Raw genomic sequence first — 21,826 nt, 5'->3', positions numbered from 1 at the left:
AAGATGTTCCTACTTGTGCTGACTCTACCTGAACTTCCCTGCCCCGCCCAGACAGACAAGCATGCACATATATGCACCCTAACTGACCAAATTGCCTCCAACCGAGAGGGGCCTCCTTAATGCCACCATAACCACAAAGACGGTGGCTCCAGCGTAAAGCCTTCTTCCCTCTTCCAGGCGGACCTCATTGTACCCTTTCTGTCATTCCCATCTCAATTCCAGCACCTTTATTATAGCATAACTGATCGGAGTGCTTTTTAATGTAGTTAATTCAAGTATCTTCTCTCTAGGGAGAAAAAAAATGACAAGTTCTTGAAAGAAAGAGCCCTGGCTTAACCAACTTTGTATCAGGCATGCCCAACATTTGGCAAGCCTTAAAAATGGTGGGTGAGTGAAATCAGCCTAAGTTCTCATCACATTTCTGCTCCTGCACGAACCTGGGTAAGTCGTTTGGCTGCCTGGTTCTGAGCCTTCTGAGTGTAAAATGAAGAGCTGAACTAGCATGATGTCTAAGATTCCCTTTAGAGAGTAAAAAAACTTTTCCAGACTAAGAGAAAGAAACACTAGAAGAGTGCAAGTCACATGCCTACAGACTCAGACTGCTGACTGCGTGCTCACCATTCAGGAGATGGGTAGATCTCCCATCACCCTCCCACATGACCAATCCAGGCCTCCACACAGTCTGCCTGCTCTGTCCCACAAGCTCCACCAGCCACCAGCCTGCCTTATTCCCCTAATTGGTTAGAAAGTACTACAGTATGTTTACTATGTTGTACGATTCTGCCCATAGCAAGGTAAGTCAACCATCTTCAGAGATGCTACGTATCGTATGCCCCAGGTCCAAGAGCCAGTATGTGACAAAGCCTGATTTTAAGGCCTCAGTACTCGGCTTCAAGGGCCATATTTGTGGTAAACACCTGTAACATAAAAAGAGTTAAGACAGTAAATAGTAAGTGCACAGCTCAGTGGCATGAAGTACATTTGCACAGTTAAACAACTGCAACCACCATCCATCTCCAGAATCCTCAGCTAGAATGTTCAACTACTTTGACTCAATAGAGTTAATCTGACATTCATTTCTTTGCTTCTCTGGAGCCCTAAAGGGAGGATGGATGGAGATTCCCATAGAATGATTAGTGCTGTGTACGTTTTTGTGCTACGTATATACTTGTTAAGAATACATAAACAATTAACTATTTTAGTCTGATAGTTCCAGAAACACAAATTCGAGTTTTCAGGCTGTATATCCTGAAACAGATAGAGATACTCACAGGCCAAATCTGAGAGAATTGACATGCTCAAATCTCCCAAATCCAGTCAAAAGAAAGGCAGGCAAGAAGGTTCTAGAAACTGGACTCAAAAGAAGTGACTCCATGGTTAACAAAAGGGAAAACATGAACATTCAGAAAATCTGCAAGATCTAAAATGCCAGGGGAGAGGGACCATCCTACCTTCTTCTCAAAATAAAATGTCAGCTCTATATGGTAGGTTCACCCACTGGCTCAGTCAACACTCTTCCAACCCTTTTCTAGTATGACTTCCTATACATTAGTGGTCAGAAGGTCCCAAAAAAAAAAACCAAAAACAAAAACAAAAACAAAAACCTACATTTCCCAGAATTCCCTGCAGCAAGCATGTCTACAAGTGTCCCAGCTTCTGATGAAGAAATATTTACACAACGACTCTGATAAGAACATAAAGACGTGCAGGCTATGAGGCTCTTCCGAAAGAATGTGGCAGAGACCCTTGTTTTTCTGTAGTAGCACCAGTGGACACTCCAGAGTCCAGTCAGTCCATCTGGAGGGTTGGCAGTTTTAGTTAGCACATCAGGCTGGGACCTTGCAGCAGGCACAGTTTTGCTCTGGAAATTGCTCCTGGAAGCTCCCTTCATGCCTGTCCCTGTTGGTCTTTTTGACAATTCTGAAATTCCCTTAAATCCCTGCAATAAACTCCTTTCTGCTTAAGCTGACTAGAGTGGATTCTGTTGTCTGCAATTGAACCTTGATCAACATACTTTGGAAGCAATGTTTCCCCTGACTGAAATCCAGCACTAGCTGTAGAACAGAACCCACTATGAAAATTTTCACTTTAAAGAAAACTTTTCTGAAATAAGTCTATTCACTGGAGGAAAATGAAATGGAGCAAAACAGCAGGCTAGTCAGTCCAAGGATGTTCTAGAACTGGATAATGAAGGTAGTGTTTCACATTCACAAGTGCATCTGTTTATAGATTTCAAAACCAAATAGAAAATGATCTACCTTACCTACCAGTCTGTATTTTTCATTACCTTACTTCCCCACCCCCCAGAGAAAACAGAGAGGTGAATATACTATTACTGTTTTCCTTACCTTCATATCCAGCATTTTACCAAAAAAAAAAAAAGAAATAGAACAGAAATGCTAGACAGTTTTGTGTATCTGTTTCCTAAATAGCATTATGTTCATATTATTGACCTCAAGGCCTGATTCCTAATCACACTGGGCAAAAGTTACCCCTGGACAGGGAAAACCTTTATAAGATACTTGAATCCAGAAATATCTCCCTGAACATTCAAAAGCAGCAAGCTCACCTTAATGGCCTATAAATTTCCAAAGGAGAAAGAAAGAAAAGATGACTAATACGTAGGAATACTGCGCAGAAGAAGCACGGCTCGCTGAATGAACTCAGGCTAATGATTCATTTAGCAATTATTGGAATAGTTTTCTCTTTCAACAGATGCTTTGCTACTTCTAAAATAATTTGAATGAAATTATTTTACTGCTCACAATTTCCAGAGACAACACTTCCCCCAACCAACATTTCCTCAAAGATTAAGTGTTTTCACTAACAATTTTTTTCTGAGAATAATAAAGTCTCTGCTTAAATGTCTTTACCAGCCTGCACAGGTAAAGCAGATGCTCATAGGATGGGTATCCGTCAACAGGGCTGGCATAAACTACAATGGTTCTACTGTGTATCACTCCCAGTCTCTTAACTGATCTTCATGATCTAAAGCCTCACAATCCATCCAGGGCCTAACAGGGGCAGAGAGGTGTTCTGCAGAGAGAAAAAGAAAAAAAAAAAAAAAAAAAAAAAAAGCCTCTCAAGATGACAACTAAATCAAGAACATCTAAATTGTTTGAATCTCTTCAGCCCAACTGACAACCTGACCTCTGTAATATCCTCTGGCTACCCCTCCACCTACCTACTTCCTAGAAGTTGTTCAGAGTGTTCAAGACTTAGGCATACACTTGATCAAACATGTAGAGATTCTGTCTCCCTGCTGTATCTACTCTATATTTCTCCATTTCTTCCTGGAGCTAACCAAAGAGAATCAAATTTCCAAAAAGAAACCGTACATTCTAGTATGAGGTCAAAGGCTTTACAAAAACTATATTCTTTTCTCCACATCTCTCAAACTGAAAAAATACTATTTTCTACAAGGTATATGGAGATAGGAGTTGTAAATGAATAATAAGGCTGGTAAGTTAGGAATCATGACCAAAAAAGTAATAGAATAGGATGGCTAGACAGCAAATTATGTACATAAGGTTTCCCAGCTATAATCTCTAATAAATCATGCATCCTAATAGCATCTCTTCTCCGGAATACCAAAAATACAAAGTGAGTCACAGTAATGTGGAAGGAAAAAATGGTCCCCTAACCTTTGAGGGCCTTGGCCCCTAACATGGCCCTCCCACTCGGAGAATTTGCTTTCTGCTTAGGAAGTCTGCACACATTCAAGAAAACTAGTTAATATACAACATCTCTGCAGTGGGCAAATACTAGCAAACTAGAACCCCCAAATGTCAAAAGTCTTCAGGGCAGAAGGCCAATTAAGAAAGACAGGAGTGATAGGGGCACCTGGGTGGCTCAGTGGGTCAAGTGTCCAACTTCAGCTCAGGTCATAATCTCATGGCTTGTGGGTTAGAGCCCCACATCGGGCTCTGTGCTGACAGCTTGGAGCCTGGAGCCTGCTTCGGATTCTGAGTCTCCCTCACTCTCTGCCCTTGCCCCACTCATGCTGTCGGTCTCTCTCACTCTCAAAAATAAACATTTAAAAAAAAGATATGAGTGATAAAACAAAAAAGAAAAACATTTTTGTCATCTATCCAGGGATACAGAAGGGGAAGTCTTTGTAACCCCAAATACCTTTTTTTCCCTTGAATTTTACACACTGCATGAAAGACCAGGAAAGGGGTAGAGTAGATGAAGGGTTCTCCCACACACCTTTTCTATCTGTCCCCTTTGTCCATTAGCTGCCCAAGCTCTCAAATAGACACCTCCCTGTGAAAGAGAAGTCACATATACTGGTCTCTGCCCCCAGTGCCTGGCACAGAGCTCCTAAAACCCTTGTAATTTGTTGTGATAAGAGCATTAGGAACATTTTTTGTTCTAATACTTGGTCTTTGACCCTAGTTCCTGACACAGGGCTCCTGATTCTCTTGGAATTCTCTGGGTCAGAGGAGCATCTTTTGTTGTAATAAGGTGACTCTTGGTGGGCTCCCAGATGAGGGCTGCTCACCTGAAAGACCAAGTCATGATTCTCAGCCCCACCCCCATTCTCTAGAGAGGAGAGACAGGCTGGAAATCAGGTGAATGTTCATGCTTATGTGAGGAAGCCTCCATAAAAATCCCAAAAGTACCCAGAACTTCTGGCTGGGTGAACACATGGAGGTGCTGGGAGGGGGTGCTCCTGGAAAGGGCAAGGAATCCCCACACCCCCTCCCCCTTCCACAGATCTTGCCTGTGTACGCCATCCATCTGGACATTCAGGTGTATCTTTTATCACACCCTTTGATAATAAACTCATATCTCCCTAACTCTCCCATTAAGGATAGCTACGACCCTGGATATAATTATAAAACAAACAGAAGATGACTCTGAAAGATGAAAAGAAGAAAGCAGTCTGGCTAGGAACGTCAGGATTTGAGAAAGGACATAAATAAAATAAAATAACTCATGAATAGGCTTCATAGAGCAGATGACAGAGAATCACTGAACCTAAAAGACAGGTCAACAGAAATTATACAATCTGAAGAAAATAGAAAAATAGGCTGAGAAAATAAACAGAGCCTCAGACCTGCAGAGATCTGTCGTACAATTATAAAAGATAGAACTTTCATGTCACTGGAATCCTAGAAGGAGAGGAAAAAAAAAAAAGCTGAAAAAAATTTTTAAAGGAATAATGGCTACAAATTTCCCAAGTTTGGTAAAAGGCATAAACTTACAGATTCAAGATGCTGAGTGAACCCAAATCAAATTAAATGTGCCAATTAAAAGAAAAGGTCAGAATGGGTTTCTTAGGAAATGATCCAAATCTATGCGGTCTATAAAAAGTTCACATTAGGGTTGCCTGGGTGGCTCAGTCTGTTGAGCATCCAACTCTTGATTTCGCCTTAGGTTGTGATCTCGCACTTCATGGGTTTGAGCCCTACATCTAGCTCTGCACTGACCCCACAGAGCCTGCTTGGGATTCTCTCCCCAGCTTCCCCTCCCCCTCCCCTCTCCCCACTCCCCCTCTCTCTCTGTCCCTCCCCTGCTCATGCTCTGGCTCTCTCAACTGGGGGGGAGGAAAAAAAAAAAACTGTAAAAATTCACTTCAACTATAACAATACAGACAGGCTGAAATAAAGGATAGAAAAATATACACCATACAAAAGAAAGCAGCACTCACTATATTAATATCAGGTCAAGACGACTTTCGTGAAAGAAAAATCACCAGGCTCTAAAGGATCATTAAATAATGACAAAAGGGTAAACCCAAGAAGACGACACAACAACCCTAATGTGTCTGTACCAAAACACAAAGCCGTCAAATCCATGAAGAACTGACAGACAAGACAAGACAAACGCACTATTACAGCTGAAGATTTCAACACCCTTCTCTCTCAACAGTTCATAAAACTGATAGACCAAAAAACCAAAGATACAGGAAAACTTACGACCAACCAACAGGATTTAATGGACATTTACAGAACTTTCCATCCAACAGCATCAGAACACATATTCTCCAAGTATCCATGGAATATTCACTAAGATATACTATATCCTGGGCCATAATACAAATCAACAAATTTAAAAGAATTTCATCATACAGTGTATTCTCTGACCAAAATGAAATCAAACTAGAAATCAGTACCTGAAAGGTAACAGGAAAATCTCCAAACACCTAGAAATTAAGCAACATACTTCTACATAACCCATGAGTCAAGGAAGAAGTCTTGAGGGAAATAAAAAATAGATATTTTTAAATGAAAGTACAATTCATTAAAATATGTAGGATAAACTAATGCAGTGCTGGAAAAAATGTAACGTTACATATTTATATTAAAGTCTCAAAATTCTAAGCTACCACCTCAAGAAACTAAAAAATGAGCAAAACAATCTCAGAGAAAGCAGGAAGAAGGAAACAGATAAAAGCAGAAATCAATGAAACAGAAAAATAGATAAAAGTCAATGGAACAAAAGCTAGTTCTTTGTAAAAATCAAGTTCACAAATCTCCAGCAAATGAAGAATAAAAGAGAAGACAGCCTACATTACAGATACCAGGAATGAAACAGGTTATCACCAAGCTCCAAAGACACTGAGGCTAAGAAGGGATACTATGAACCACCTATGCGTACATTTGATGACTTAGATAAAGTGGAATAATTTCTTGAAAAGCACAAACTGCCAAAACTCACCCAATACAAAATATATCATTTCAACTACCAAAAAAATTAAATTCATACTTTAAAACTCCCTAAAGAGACATTTCTAGTCCCAAGTGGTTTCACTGAAGAATTTTATTACACATCTAAAGATGTTCTCTTTAAGAGGGAAACACTAACTCATTTTGTAAGTCTCACAATAAACACATGAAATCTGAACTTAAAAATACAAGACACTATATTAATTGCTCAAAATCCAATAGCACCAAGAGAGAAACTACATGTGAATATAGACACAAAACTTCTAAACAGAATATTAACCAGTAAACTCCAGCAATGTATAAGAAAAAAAATAAAAAATCACACACTACAACCAAGTGGGTTTATCCGGGGATAGATTTAATATTGAAAAAAAAAAAAAAAATCAAAGTAACCCACCATATTAACATATTCTTAAAGAAAAAAATCCCATGATCATTTCAACTGATGCAGAAAAGCACAGCTGACAAAATTCAACACTCATTCATAAAAATTCTCAGAAAACTAGGAATAGAGAGTAACTTCCTCAACTTGATAAAGAAGATCTACGAAAATATACAGAAACATCAAACTTATTGGTGAAGCCTGAATAGGTAAGAAAAAGACAAGGATGTAGACTCTCATCGCTCGTACTCAACACAATATGGGAGCCCGGGCCAGTGCTAGTAAATGAATTCAGAAAAGTCATTAGAGGTAAGATTAAAATATAAAAGTCAATTATACATCTATATACTAGCAATTAACATACAGAAATTGAAATTAAAACTATAAGACCATTTGCAATTGCTCAAAATTTAGAACACTTAGGGGCACTGGCTCAGTTGGTAGAACATGCAACTCTTGATCTTGGGGTCAGGAGTTCAAGCCCCAAGTGTAGCATAGAGTTAAATTTAAGATTTAAAAAAAATGAGTGTTAAAAAATGAAATTTTACAGGTATCAGTCTAGGTATAAAGTATAGGTATCAATCTAACAGGTATAAAATTTGTATGCTAAAACTGTTTTATTCAAAACATGAATAAAAGAAATCAAAAGAGGTATATAGAAAGATATGCCACCTTCAAGGGCTCAAAGATTCAACATAGTTAAAACATAAGTTTTCCCAAAATGATATAACATTTTAACAGGATTCCTATTGAAATCTCAGAAAAATGTTTTGTAGATATAGAAAAGCTTATTCTAAAATGTATATGAAAAGGCAAAGAAACTAAATGAGCCAAAACAATCTTGAAAGAATATTAGATTATTTTACCTGATTTTAAGACTTACCAGTAATCTTAGAGAATGTGCCATTAGTGGAATGACAGATACACAGATCAGTGGAACAGAAGTGAGAACCCAGATATACAGTCATACTAGTCTGGCCAATTGATTTTTGACAAAGGTGTAAAAACAATTCAATGAGAAGAATGGTTTTTTCATTTAGTGGTGCTGTACCAACTGGACATCCGTAAGCAAAAAAATAATCATAAGCCTCTACCTAGGCCAATATAAAAATTAACTCGGGATGCTTGGCTGGCTCAGTCAGCAGAGCTTATGACTCTTGATCTCAGTGTTGTAATCCAAGCCCCACATTGGGTACAGAGATTACTTAAGAATATTTTTAAATTTAACAGGCAACTGACAGAATGGGAAAAGATAGTTGCAAATGACATATCAGATAAAGGGCTAGTATCCAAAATCTACAAGGAACTCACCAAACTCCACACCCGAAAAACAAATAATCACGTGAAGAAATGGGCAGAAGAGATGAGCAGACACTTCTCCAAAGAGGACATCCAGATGGCCAACAGACACATGAAACGATGTTCAGCATCCCTCATCAGGGAAATACTAATCAAAGCCACACTCATATACCACCTCACGCTAGTCAGAGTGGCGAAAATGAACAAATCAGGAGACTCTAGATGCTGGCGAGGATGTGGAGAAACGGGCACCCTCCTACGCTGTTGGTGGGAATGTAAACTGGTGCAGCCCTTCTGGAAAACAGTATAGAGATTCCTCAATAANAAACTGAGGGCAGATGGGGTAGAGGGGAGGGGGGGGTGATGGGCACGGAGGAGGGCACTTATGGGGATGAGCACTGGGTGTTATATGGAAACCAACCTGACAAACTATAAAAGAAAAATAAACTTTTAAAAAAAGAATATTTTAAAATATTTAACTGAAAATGGATCATGGATTTAAATGTAAAATGCAAAAATATGAAACATTTGGGTAAAAAAAATAGGAAGTCTATGATCCATGCAAAGAGTTCTTAGAAATGACACCAAAAGCACAATCCACAAAAGGGGGGGGAAAAAAAATCACTAAACTGGACTTCTGTGAAAGACTCTAAGAGGATGAAAAGTCAAGCTACTGGACAGAAAACAGTATCTAGACTATATCAAGAACTAAATTCAGCAGTAAAAAATAAACAATACAGGTAGATAACTGGCAGAAGGCACAAATGGTATTTCACCAAGGAGATTATACAGATGACAAACAGGCACATGAAAAGATGTTCAACATCACTGTTAGGGAATGCAGATTAAACTGGGAGATACCACTGCACAGCTATCACACCAACTAATATTTAGTCTTAATAATCCTGGATGCCTGGCAAGTATGCAGAAAAACTAAGTATTTCAAGCACTGCTAGTGGGAATGTGAAATGGTAGAGCCATTCTGGAAAACAGCTTGGGCTGATCTTTATAAAAGTAAACATGTGGGGCGCCTGGGTGGCTCAGTCAGTTAAGCATCTGACTTTGGCTCAGGTCATGATCTCACAGTTCGTGGGTTTAAGCCCCACATTGGGCTCTGTGCTGACTGCCAGCTCAGAGCCTGGAGCCTGTTTCGGATTCTGTTTCCCTCTCTCTCTGTAACCTTCCCCTGCTCACACGGTCTCTCTCTCTCTCTCAGAAATAAAAAACATTTTTAAAAAAGACAAATATTTAAAAAATAAATAAAAAGTAAACATGTATCCTACAATCCAGCACTCAAGCTTCTGGATATTTATCCCTGAGAAATTAAAACATGTCCACACAAAAACCTGTACACAAATATGCACATGTATTCATAACAGCCAAAAACTGGAAACAACCAAATGCCCTTCCACAATAGAATGGTTCCACACTGTGTGGTCCATCTGCATCATGGACGAATACCCTGCAATGAAAACCATGAACTACTGATACACACAACTTGATGGATCTCAAGGGCATTATGTTCAGTGGGGAAAGAAACAGTCTCAAAGGTTACATACTATAGGATTCCATTTGTCTAACATTCTCAAAATGACAAAATTATGAGATGAAAGATGTAAGCGGGTTCCACACGTTAGGGTCGGGGAGAGCAGGACAAGTCTGACTAGAAAGCACCAAGAGGGAGTTCTTTGTGGTTCTGTATCTTGCCTGTGTTGGTGGATAGGGGACAGCAAAGGAACGGAATGGAACCATACTCAAAGTCCCAATGTACAAAAGCGCTAAAACTGTAGTTTCTGTGATTTAACGAGGACGAGGTATAGAGGCAGATTTCCGCTTCGCCCCCTAATGGTGGCTCCAGAAGCAGCAGTGACTACAAAGTTTAAGACTCAAAGTGGATGACTCAGCCTTCTCATTTGCATTCCCATAGTACTCTTCATTGAGTATTTTCAAAGTTAAAAGACTATTTCTTCCAACTCAACATTTATAACTATGAGAAGCGTACTTACAGAATTTCTTGTACAAACTCTGGGTAAGGAGCAGCACTTATGGATAACGAGTCACCATCAGTGAACTAAGACTTGTGGTTAGTGGACTAGTAAGATGGACACCACAGAGCCATACTCTGGTTTCTCTTCAGATTGAATAAATCTTTCGCCTTTTACTAAAGATTTCCGTGGAGAGAAACAATTCTGAGTGCTTAACCAATTTTTTGAGGCCTTGCCCTGGGCAAGGCTGTATTAGTTGTTGTAAAAAAAGACTGAGCTTCTGGGGAGAAAAGGAATAAACGACTCTATGGTATGTTCCAAGTTTCCCTTTTTGGCTACTTCATAAGGTACTATGCTGAGTATCAGCAGAATGTTCCCAGGGATGAGACTTATAAACTAGCAGAGCTTTAGTTAGAAACATTGTTACCTGGTACAAGTAGTTAACTATATGATTAGGGGTCAGTAGTTTACTAGGAATGTTAAGAATATATATCTTTTAGGATGGCCCCCCAAGGCTAGAACCAAAGGCTTTGTATTCAGCTACAGGGTTGGAGAATTTCTGGTTGTCTGATACCAAATAGCTCAGAATCCCTTTCTATAGAATTTCGCAGTAGCACAAGCTCTCCTAAAGGATTTCATCAGCCCTGGGACTGATTTCTACTGCTTGCCTAATAAGTAAGTGTGTGATAGGTAGAATTTGGTCAGAGATTTGCTTTTCATGAAACCTGGGAGCAAAATGATGATGAAATAACCCTCACCACTGCTCCCCAGCACCACCTTTGCATCTTCTCCCACGGGCCCTACGATCTCACTCTTACCCTGCAGCTTCTCCTAACTTCTTTTTAACAGAGACTTATCAACTGTCATGTAATGATTTTAAAAGGCAAGAAACTTCTAAAGAATGCTGACATTCTTTAGATGTCAGTAGTAGTGCCTACTACTTTTAGGGAACCACTGAGAGAAGGAAGCATTTCCCTTCCTCCCCACATTTCTCCCCCAAGATTCAGCTTCAGGCTGCAGCTCACACTGCCTAGGCGGGGAAGAACCTGCTGCTTTGCTCTGAATGTTGTTAGAGCCCTTATACGGGACATGTGGTGTGCAGTGAGGAACAAGGGAGCTGGCATGTGAAGGGCACTAATCGGAAATCCAGTCCCAGATGGCTGCAATTCAAATAATATCCAGTATCAGTATCTAAAGCCTCACCTGAGTGTATTAGTATAAGCAATGTTAGAAATAATTTATAAACGAAAGAAGTGGTGTTCAATATCTGTGTTGGGTTAAGAGATTTTCTCAAGGATGAGGCACCAGTCGCTCAGCCAGTGGCCCCCTCTTCAGAGTAGTTGGATAGGAAGTTCAACCCCGAAAAAAAGGCAAAAAAAAAAGCAATAGTGAGCATGAACAGGGGAGGGAGAGAGAGAGAGAGAGAGAGAGAGAGAGAGAGAGAGAGAGAGAGAGAGAGAGAGAGAGAGAGAGAGAGAGAGAGAGAGAGAGAGAGAGAGAGAGAGAGAGAGAGAGAACAGAGAATCCCAAGCAGGCTCTGCACTATCAGCACAAAGTCCCATGTGGGGCTCAAACTCATGAACCCAGAGTGACCTGAGCCAAAGTCAAGAGTTGGATGCTTAACCGACTGAGCCACCCAGGCATCCTTGGAGGAATACTATTGACCCATCATTTAAAATGCCCTGTGAATTAAATCATTCTTTCTTCAAATATTAAAAAAAAAAAAAAAAACAGAAAACCAGCACCCAAAGCTTCAGGGAAAATGGTCCTAAGTCTAGCCCGCCTTTGGTTCTGTGTCCCTTCACTTCCTAAAAGACTATCCCCTGATCAGACTCACAGGGCATCTGCTCCCAACCACAGAGTAGGGCTGCCTCAGCCTCGGATGAATCCTTCCTGCAAGGTGCTCGTTGCAGCACCTAAAGTCAGAGAACAGAGGCTTCTCAAGCTTTCAGGAACAGGTTTAATGGCAAGTTTGGCACCTGCCTACTAATAAATGTTGCACACACGGCACAATTCAGATCCCAACTCTTTCCCTAAAACGTTACTACTTGGCAGCAAAGTTGAGGGCCACAAAGACATTTCACTGCTACCCACCTCCACCTGCCGGAAATCACCAAGTAAAACTGAAGAATCTGACTTTTGTTGAAGCATCAGGCAGGCTTGGGTAAGTTCAAAACATGGCCTTCCAGAGACAGCCTCAGCTCAAATCTATCTGCCTCTTCCAGGGAGCCTTCCCTGGCCATTCCACGATTAGAAATTCTCCCAGTAATTTTTGGCTGTACTTGCAAGAGACACTCACGCACCTGGAAACACTGTGTTACATGTAATGCGAGGGCCAAATTTCAGGCAAGACACACAGATAGGGCCAGGTGTCCTGGCTGTGGATTACTGGGATCTGTTCCGTTTGACTGACACTTCTCCCCTTTGTTAAACACATACAGCATCATCCCTGTTAAAGCTGTCTGTCAGCCTGGCATTCTCAGACCCGGTATAAGCAACCTGAGGAAAGAAACCACACCTGTCACTTCTCTTAGCTTCCGGCACCTATCGCACCCCGGGCCCCAAAGCAGTCGGTAAGTAAACAGTCACGTGTAAACTGACTGGTTTGTGGCCAAGAAATTTCTCATGCAAAATCTGTATCCCCACTGCAAGATCTAAGTATTCATGGGAAACACCCCATTTCTATTCACCTCCTCTTCTCTCTCACTCTCTCTCTCTCACACACACACACACACACACACACACACACACACACACACTTTTTGCAGAGCTAAACTCTTGGTCCTAACTTCACCTTATTTCCCCTGGCTTCTTCAAGTGCCTTTATAATGCAACAGTATTTTCTATGAACTAGTGGATAGGAGAGAGGAGGACAAAGCAGGGGACATGGAGGCTAAGAGTTAGTGAGCAAACATGAGGTGTATCCATCTGCATTGCAGATCCTATTTTGACGTAAGGCAGGGAGTGACACTCGTTTCTAGCCTCCCCAGGAAATCACTACCACCTCTTTTTTGTCTTGCTACAAATCTGCCACACATCAAGAACGAAATCCAGCTGCGATGAAACCAAGTAAGAGTATACTGACAACATAAAGAACTCCTGCTCTTTACCTAACAAAAGGGAATCAAGCCCAACATGTGCTCACGAAGCTTCCTTCCATCACTGGCCTGCGGGTTTCCTGGCCCTACCACGAGGACATCCTTCAGCCCACATGCTCTTTGCCCGGGGGGCGGGGGTGGGGGGAGGGGCTGGCAGAGAGCAGAAGCATCTATCTGCTGTGCAGCCCCTCTGTGAAGGGGCAAAGCTGCATGAAATCCAATTTTCTGTTAATAAGGACAGGCTTCAAGTTCTCACACACAACCGAACTGCTTATTGATCTGCTCCCATCAGATGGAGGGAGGCAGAGATACATACGAAGAACACTGGCATCATCTTTGAGAGTCTCTGGCTTAACGAGAACGAGGTAAAACCTAAACTCTCTAAACCTGCCAGAATTTAGACACATGAAACAAAGCCAGATGTGGCCGAGGACCCATGTTCCTTTACGGTAAACCCCCAACAAGACAGGCATGTTCACCATGACCCAAGAAACACTCCTGGACCCTCGGGCAGGGAGAGGCAGAGATGAAAGATCCCCTTACATCTACAACAGATAACAGTTAGATAACACAGGTTCAGGAAGGAGTCCTGGGAATGGAAGTCACAGGAGAGAGAATTCAATGCCAGGTGGAGGTTGGAGCAAGGAGAGAGGAGTCAGGGATGGTTCCCTCCAGGCTGTTACCCCAGCAGAGGGGAAGTGCACACCTGTCCGCAGGAAGTGTTGTGTGTAGGAAACACCAAAGAATCTTCAGGAAACGGCACACAAACCTGTTACTTAGCAGCAAAGGGTGACCCCAAGGATCTGATGTGCTGAAACCAGGGAGGGTCAGTGGACAATGGGCCTGAAGGTCAGCTACGGATTCAGTACTTCATACTGTAAGAAACGGGGAGCCATGAATGGGTTCTGAGTAACATTAGGAGATACACATCCCAGACAGGAACTCCAGGGATACACAGATCTTGGGGTTGGGGGGATGGAAGGTAAAGGCAGGTGCAGGGTAGGTAAAACAGGAAAATCACAAGGTTCCTGAAAGAGGCCACAGGAGACCTAAATCCCTTCAGTGACTGTCCACTGCCTTCTGAATAAAGTCCAGACTCTACACATGGTGTCTGTGGCTTTCATGGTCAGCCTCTCTCTTATGCCATCCTGCCTACACCCAGCCCCCCAGCCAAGCTGAATGACTCTCGCTCTCTCATCCAGGTCCAAGTACATGCTACACCTTCACCCACCTTCCCCACTGGCTCCCAGCATCCCAGCTAGAACTGCCATGAGTCCAGGACATATGCACGCCCCACGGAGAGTCGCGTCACATGCCTCACCACTGCACTGTCACCTTGCCCCAAATCTGGAGTCCAGTCAGGAGACTGAGCCCGGAATGTCCTGGCCTCCCCATACCCAGCACCATCCCTCGGAAGCCTCTTACAGAGTAGACATGCGAGGAATGTTTGTTAAGTGAATCAAAACAGAGCACGCACGCGTGAGAGTGTGTGTGTGTGTGTGTGTGTGTGTGTGTGTGTGTGTTAAGGATAAAATAAAGAGGAATTAAAAATTAAGCTGAACCTGACCATCTGTATAGGCAAAAACTTAAGTAGCTAAACACGGGGTCTCTACTTTAGAACAGAACCTTGTTTCTCTTCACCAAGACTTAACTGATTAAGTTTCCCTTCTCGGACTGTGTCTTTTCTTCCTAACGGTTATGACAGGCACTGAAAATCCCTCTCTGACTCCTTTTCCGAAAAAACTCCTTATCTACAAGGATACCCCAAGGTTCAGAACCTGCTTCAGGAAGGAGCGTCCTCAGGAGAGGAGGAGGAATTGATCACATGTAAAATTTTTCGTATTAACGTTAGGCTTTTGAGCACTCTTTGGTAACAGTCCCCTTCTGGATTTAAACGCTTCTCTGCAGAACATTACCTGCTTGCCAGAGAAGGAGAATCAACAAATCTCAACTCTGAAACAAGGACATTTTCCAAGGAAGGAAAACAAATCTCAACTCTGAAACAAGGACATTTTCCAAGGAAGGAAAACAAATCTCAACTCTGAAACAAGGACATTTTCCAAGGAAGGAAAACAAATCTCAACTCTGAAACAAGGACATTTTCCAAGGAAGGAAAACAGTAACAAACCCAACAACACATACTGGGCATACATTCTGCACCAGGCACACACACGCTGGGCATTTTCTGTCCAGCATCTCTGTCCCCACAACCTCCTCTTTCCATGTTCCAGGTAATAAAATTAAGTCTCAGAGCAAGTCAAGGATTTTCCAAAATGCTGTAAACTGCATTGTGAGCTCAAGTCCGACCAACTCCAAACCTGTGCTCTTTCCATCATGCTACCAGAACCAGGAATGATAACAGGGGGAAAATTCAGGACAGTATAATCTGACATAGAGCTTCATTTCTATCAGTTGGATTCAGACCCTGCCCAGAAGCAGGTTTCCTATATCAGGCAAGGAACACAGGCATGAAAGTTTCCTTTGTCTCTTGGGACCACCAGTAGGAAACCCAGCTCGAAGACAAGGGGACCACCAAACACCATGACAGAAAATGGCCAGGACTGGAAAGGCACCGAGCGGGACCCATCCCTGCCCACCCATGGGCTCCCAGCGCACAACTGCTCCAGGAAGCCACTGGTGCCTGCAGGAAGGGGCGCTTCTAAGCCCAGAAAAGCAGACACTGCAAAGGATGCAAACGTCTCAGCATATGGGACAGCTGCTCCCATCACATCTGGTGTCTCAGCAAGTGTGATCAGCTGTATACCAGGCCCCACGGCATTCCGGATTTGGGCTCTAATCCTCCAAACTCTAATATCAGCACTAATTGGAGGACCGTGGTCAGGCCCAGATCCCCTTCACTATCCTAAACAGAGCTCCACCTGGAGTCCGCATCTCCCCAGGGCCTCCTTCCCCTCTCCAGTCATGGCAAGCCCCTCTGGGACAGCGTCTCCGCTACTGATGACCGTCCCAAATCCTACCATTCTGTGGAGCTCAGCTGGGAGGCAGCTTCCTCCTCCCCAAAGCTGTTTCTGATCACCTGGGCCACTATGGTCGCTCGTGCTTGGACTATACACACGGGCCCACTTAGCATTTACGTGCAGGTCTATCCAGATGCATTTGGTTTTGATGCACTTACTCCAATGTCACAACCTGGCACCTGGCATGGTTAAATTCAACAGAACACTCACCCCTTCAATTCCAGGCACTGAAGAAACAAGAAGGATTAAATCCCAGCCCTGCCTTTGTGGCACTCACAGTTTAGTGAAGGATGAATCATATAAGATACAACTGTCCAAACATACTTATCGTTATAGGGCACAAGAGACAATCCAGAGCATTCTAGCACATCACCCTACCCCTTTGCTTCAGATCATTCAGCTCAATCTGTGGTCGTTACATCTGCCTGTTTACTTACCGTCGATCTGTCCCCACTAAGAGACAGTGGGACAGGAACCTCATCTGTCTGGTTCACTACTATGTCCCCAACACACTCAATTCAGACTTGGGCACAGAAATACACTCGTTAAAAGTAGTATGTGTGGCAGTAAAGTGTCAGGAATGATGAGCACGAGGCCCAAGTTTGAGGTCCAGGCACTGCTGCTATGACAGGGAGACAACTGAGCTCGGGTGTGAAGAGTAAGGACCAGACAGGGAAAGGGGGAGACCCGGAAGAAGAAACAAGGTGAGCAAAAGAAAGGGCAAATCAGAAATAACAAAGGCAGTGAGGGGAGAGCCCCTATTGCCGCAGAGCAGACCCATTACTCTCAAAGACAATGTCAATGCCTGGCGGCGTTTGTGACGGTCAGGACTTGGGTTAGCGGTTACTGCTGCCAAACAGAGAGGCTGCTAAACACCCTGCAATGTACAGAACAGCTCCCCCACAACAAAGAATTATCCGGTCTAAAATGTCAGTAGTGCTGAGTTTAGTAACCCGAACATTGAAGGGAAGGAGTGGTCAGAGAACATGAAAGCTTTTTTCTCAAGTTCACAATTCCTATGCTCACCAAATAGTTCTTTGGATTAGAATTAGGAGTAATGTAGAATTTTCTTACCACCTCCTGGAACCTCAAAGAAAGGCGATGTTCAGCAAGGCGTGTCCAGAACCTACCAGGCCTCCATACTGGCTGAAGTAAGACTTTCAGCAGATATCCGTGCACTCGCTCACGCTACATTTGGCCTCTGGGTCTTTTTTATGATCTTCACCAAGGACACAATATAAATTTCCCTCATCTGTTGATTATCCACCAGGACAGTTCGTTTTCCCTCTAAATTCTAAGGCTCCAGACCACCCATATCCCATTTGCCAGGGAGGAGACCCAGAAAGAGGAGGACAAGAGGTACTCAATAGCACCAGACAAATGGATGGATGGGAAGACAAACAGAGGGATGGACACATTTTTCCAAGTGGAGAAAGACGGAGTCCGTGGAGCTCCAAGGACGTGTATCTGTGCCTTGTGCGCTTTTCCAAGAAGGCAGGGCTGTGCTAAAAGTTGACACCCCAGGCCTCCCCATGCCCTTGTTATGCGTGGCGGGGGCAGGGGGTCGGTCATGGAGAAAGCTCAGCAAAGGTCATCTCCCCAGGACTCTACGGCCTTGGCAGGGAGTCAAGCAGCTGGACTTGAAGGAGTGGCAAGGGGAGCTGGGAAGTCAACAAAGACAAAGCCCCTTTGTCTGGAAGTGGCACACGCAGCAGGGCTGAGCCAGCAGGGCTGAGCCTGCCCTTGACAATGAAATCTGCCGTAGCTCCAGAACGTGCTGGGGCCTGACCCTCTGCTTGGCTGCTCACAGGGCCTCACAATCACTTCTCAAGAGCTCAAAGTCTTAGTCTACAATGGGTCTGTTTATTTTTGCCCCTGGCAAACAATTCACTATTGTCTGAAATGCCTGAATTGTAACTCTAAGGGGTAAGAAGAAAAAAAAAAAAAGAGCACGCGCACACCATTTTTTTCTGTTATAAAAGATCGGAGAGTGGAAATATTTCTAGAGTAGATCTTAAACACTCACAAAAGCAATCTCCTGCTACATCTCAAACTCCACCAGGACAAAGTTTCCCAGACTTCTTTCTCTCTGAAGTGAGCACACACCATCCACCTTACAGTCTTAACTAATATCCTAAAAGGCCTTTTGAGAGAGAGAGAGAGAGAGAGAGAGAGAATGAACATGAGTGAGCATGTGCAGAGGGAAAGAGAAATCTTAAGCTGGCAGAGAAATCTTAAGCTGGCTCCACGCAGACCCCAATATGGGGCTCTATCTTGCAACTGTCAGAACTTGACCTGAGCTGAAATCAAGAGTCAGACCCTTAACAGACTGAGCCACTCAGACACCCTTAAAGGGGCTTATTTCAATCAGAAACATTTACAACTGGATGCAACACATGAAAACTCAACTTACATCCAACTTTCATGGAAACTTCTGGTGAGCAGAACAACAAAAGCCAGGAATGGTGCCCCACGCAAGGCAGGACATTCTTCCCAGTCCCAGAAAAACACAGGCCTTCCATCTAACAGAGTGGCTCCGTATAGAGCCAGAGCTGGAAAGAAGGGACAGATTGACCCTAGAAAATTAAAATGGAAATTGAAGTAAATTGCTACAATTTTAAGCAAGACCTGCAACTCTCACGGTAGAAAACTACCAGCACAGGCAGGGCCCGGGTTGGAAACAAATGGTCTTCCAAAAGCTCATTTGTAAGTTGGGTGTTCAGAACTTGGAATACATTATTTTATGTCCCAAGCCAACTCACAAATGCTGACGGAACTTCAAATACAACTGGCACACCACACACGGCAAAAAAGTGAAAAAGCAATGCTTTTATATCATTTTAAAAATCAAAATTCTTTGAAAAACAAAGACACAGCTCATCACCAGCCAAATACAAAAGTAATGCAAAATACTGAAACCATGTTTGAAGATTCAGCAGCTTTATTATTTACCCACTAAGTACCTTCTTTAATCCTCCAAATAAAGTGCCAGCCTCCAGGTCAAACTGTCGGTCCAGTTCTTCTTCATGTTCTGACAAGAAAAACAGGGTTTCATTAGTCACAAATCTAAATAAAACTAGGCTGGTTTAAGAGAACTCTAGATGCTGGCGAGGATGTGGAGAAACGGGCACCCTCCTACACTGTTGGTGGGAATGTAAACTGGTACAGCCCCTCTGGAAAACAGTGTGGAGGTTCCTCAGGAAACTAACAATAGAACTCCCCTATGACCCAGCAATAGCACTGCTAGGAATTTACCCAAGGGATACAGAAATGCTGAGGCATAGGAGCACATGTACCCCAATGTTCATAGCAGCACTCTCCACAATAGCTAAAACATGGAAAGAGCCTAAGTGTCCATCAACAGATGAATGGATCAAGAAGATGTGGTTTATCTATACCATGGAATACTACATGGCAATGAGAAACAATGAAATCTGGCCATGTGTAGCAACATGGATGGACCTTGAGGGTGTTATGCTGAGCGAAATAAGTCAGGCAGAGAAGGACAAATATCATATGTTTGCACGTATAGGAGGATTAGGAGGAACTTGACGGAGGAACAAGGGGGAGAAGAAGGGCGGAAATGGTGGGGGAAAGGGAGAGAAGCAAACCATGAGAGACTCTTGAATGCTGACAAAAACTGAGGACTGATGGATGTGGGGGGAGGGGGGGATGGGCATGGAGGAGGACACTTGTGGGGATGAGCACTGAGTGTTATGTGGAAACTAATTTGACAATAAACTATTTGTAAAAAAATAAAATAAATCAATGTCACATAAGCCAAATTGATTTATAAAAAAAAAAAAAAAAACTAGGCTGGTTTAACAGGAGACGCACGAAGAGAAACTGGACTGTGTCCCGGAAAAGCTGCCGGTGGACTGAGCTACAGGCATGGAAACAGGTCACACGCCTTGACCTGCCACTCCAGCTCTGTGACCTAAGTTCCTGGATATACGCAGTGGGGCTGACAGAAGGTCCCCTTTGACTTGTAATAAGTGTCACAAATAGAGAGGGATCAAGGGAGAATAAACACTTCCAGCACCCGGAAGCAAGGGAGGAATTAGCACAATGCCTCACTTGGACAGGTGGTGAAAAATTATTTTAGATCACACCACAAAATGGTCACAGCTCTATGATATGTACATAATACTAACAAGATTATAAAATGGAATCCTACAATGGTAATAAGTGGAAGCATATAATTGATTTAAAACAAAAAGTATAACAAAATATTCATTCAAACACTTCTTAAGGGGGTAAAATGACCAGGCCCACATCTGATATACCAGGAATGAACAAAATAAGACTGGCATGGCCTTTGCCCTCCTGGGGTTCATGGTACTCCCAGGGAAGAGAGACGAACCAATAATAGTAAATTACAATAGTGCTGATGAATACCATGTAAGGAAGTAAGGAATGTTACAGTCTCTGTGTGATGTCCAGCAGGAAACCCAGTGGGTATGAATGGAGCTCAAGAGTACCCTAAGTTGGAGATGAAGACTGAGGAGTCCTCAGCAGAAGGGTGATGAAGCCACCAGAATGGCTGAGATCGCTCCAAAAGGCACAGAGTGCATGGACAAGGGAAAACCAATGCTTATCAGACCACATCCTACAAAACCCACCGAAGAACCAAAAAGGAACTACACAGAAAGATTACAGGAAAACCAGGGGAGTATGTAGTCATTAAAAAGTAATCACAAGGGCCGCCTGGGTGGCTTAGTCGGTTGGGCGTCTGACTTCGGCTCGGGTCATGATCTCACAGTTGCTGGGTTCGAGCCCCGCATCGGGCTCTATGCTGACAGCTAGTTCAGAGCCTGGAGCCTGTTTCAGATTCTGTGTCTCCCTCACTCTCTGGCCCTACCCTGCTCACGCGGTTTCTCTCAGAAATAAATAAAACATTAAAAAAAAGTAATCACAAAATGATGTTCGTTCCGGGGGCAGATTCACACACACTAGAGGCAAAGAGCAGCCCGAACCTCCGGCCACAGGCAACACTGCCTCTAGGAACAGAAGAAGGAAGGTGATAAGCACTGGCCCAAGATGCCTGCCACGTGGCACAAATACCTTCACACTGCATGGTCCAAGCGGCGCTAGGAAGATGTGGGCTTGCAGCAGGGCTCTGGTCCTTTCTGTTACAGTCACGGTGGGTGTGTGTGCATATGTGCGCTGAACCGTGCACGCACTCCAGTCCCAGGAAGAGCCCACAAACAGCGTGTTACTGCAATCCAACAAGTAAGTAATCGGAACCTCCTAAAACTCATTAACACAGAAAGGGTAGAAAACCTCTCAGCCTCTGGCCTCTTCTGTTTTGGCTTCACTTACATACAAAGAGAAACCTCCAGAAACATCAGAATTGTAGAGAATTGAAACAAAGTAGAACCCCGCTTTCTTCTCTCCCCCCCCCCCCTTT

The 21,826-nt window shown here is 43.1% G+C and overlaps 1 protein-coding gene and 1 non-coding gene across 5 annotated transcripts in view; one reads left to right on the top strand and one right to left on the bottom strand.

The window, feature by feature from the left end:
• Window positions 1–21,826, bottom strand: part of HHAT (hedgehog acyltransferase) — a 309,652-nt gene that overhangs the window by 262,216 nt on the left and 25,610 nt on the right. For 3 of the 4 annotated variants that reach the window (XM_077763160.1, XM_077763159.1, XM_077763161.1), the window contains one exon: window positions 19,380–19,447. In XM_077763160.1, coding sequence (XP_077619286.1) covers window positions 19,380–19,447 — 68 coding nt within the window. Of the gene's footprint in view, window positions 1–19,379; window positions 19,448–21,480; window positions 21,561–21,826 lie in introns of those variants that run through there. The other variant, XM_077763162.1, reaches the window with a different exon arrangement.
• On the top strand, window positions 10,473–10,589 carry LOC144230961 (U5 spliceosomal RNA). The gene has a single exon (XR_013334929.1). It is a non-coding gene; the product is annotated as a U5 spliceosomal RNA (small nuclear RNA).

Source organism: Crocuta crocuta, unplaced genomic scaffold, assembly GCF_008692635.1.
Source record: "Crocuta crocuta isolate KB4526 unplaced genomic scaffold, BGI_CrCroc_1.0 scaffold3, whole genome shotgun sequence".
Classification (NCBI taxonomy): Eukaryota; Metazoa; Chordata; class Mammalia; order Carnivora; family Hyaenidae; genus Crocuta; species Crocuta crocuta.
Note: the sequence above shows the minus strand (reverse complement) of the source record. Positions and strands in the feature narration are given on the sequence as shown.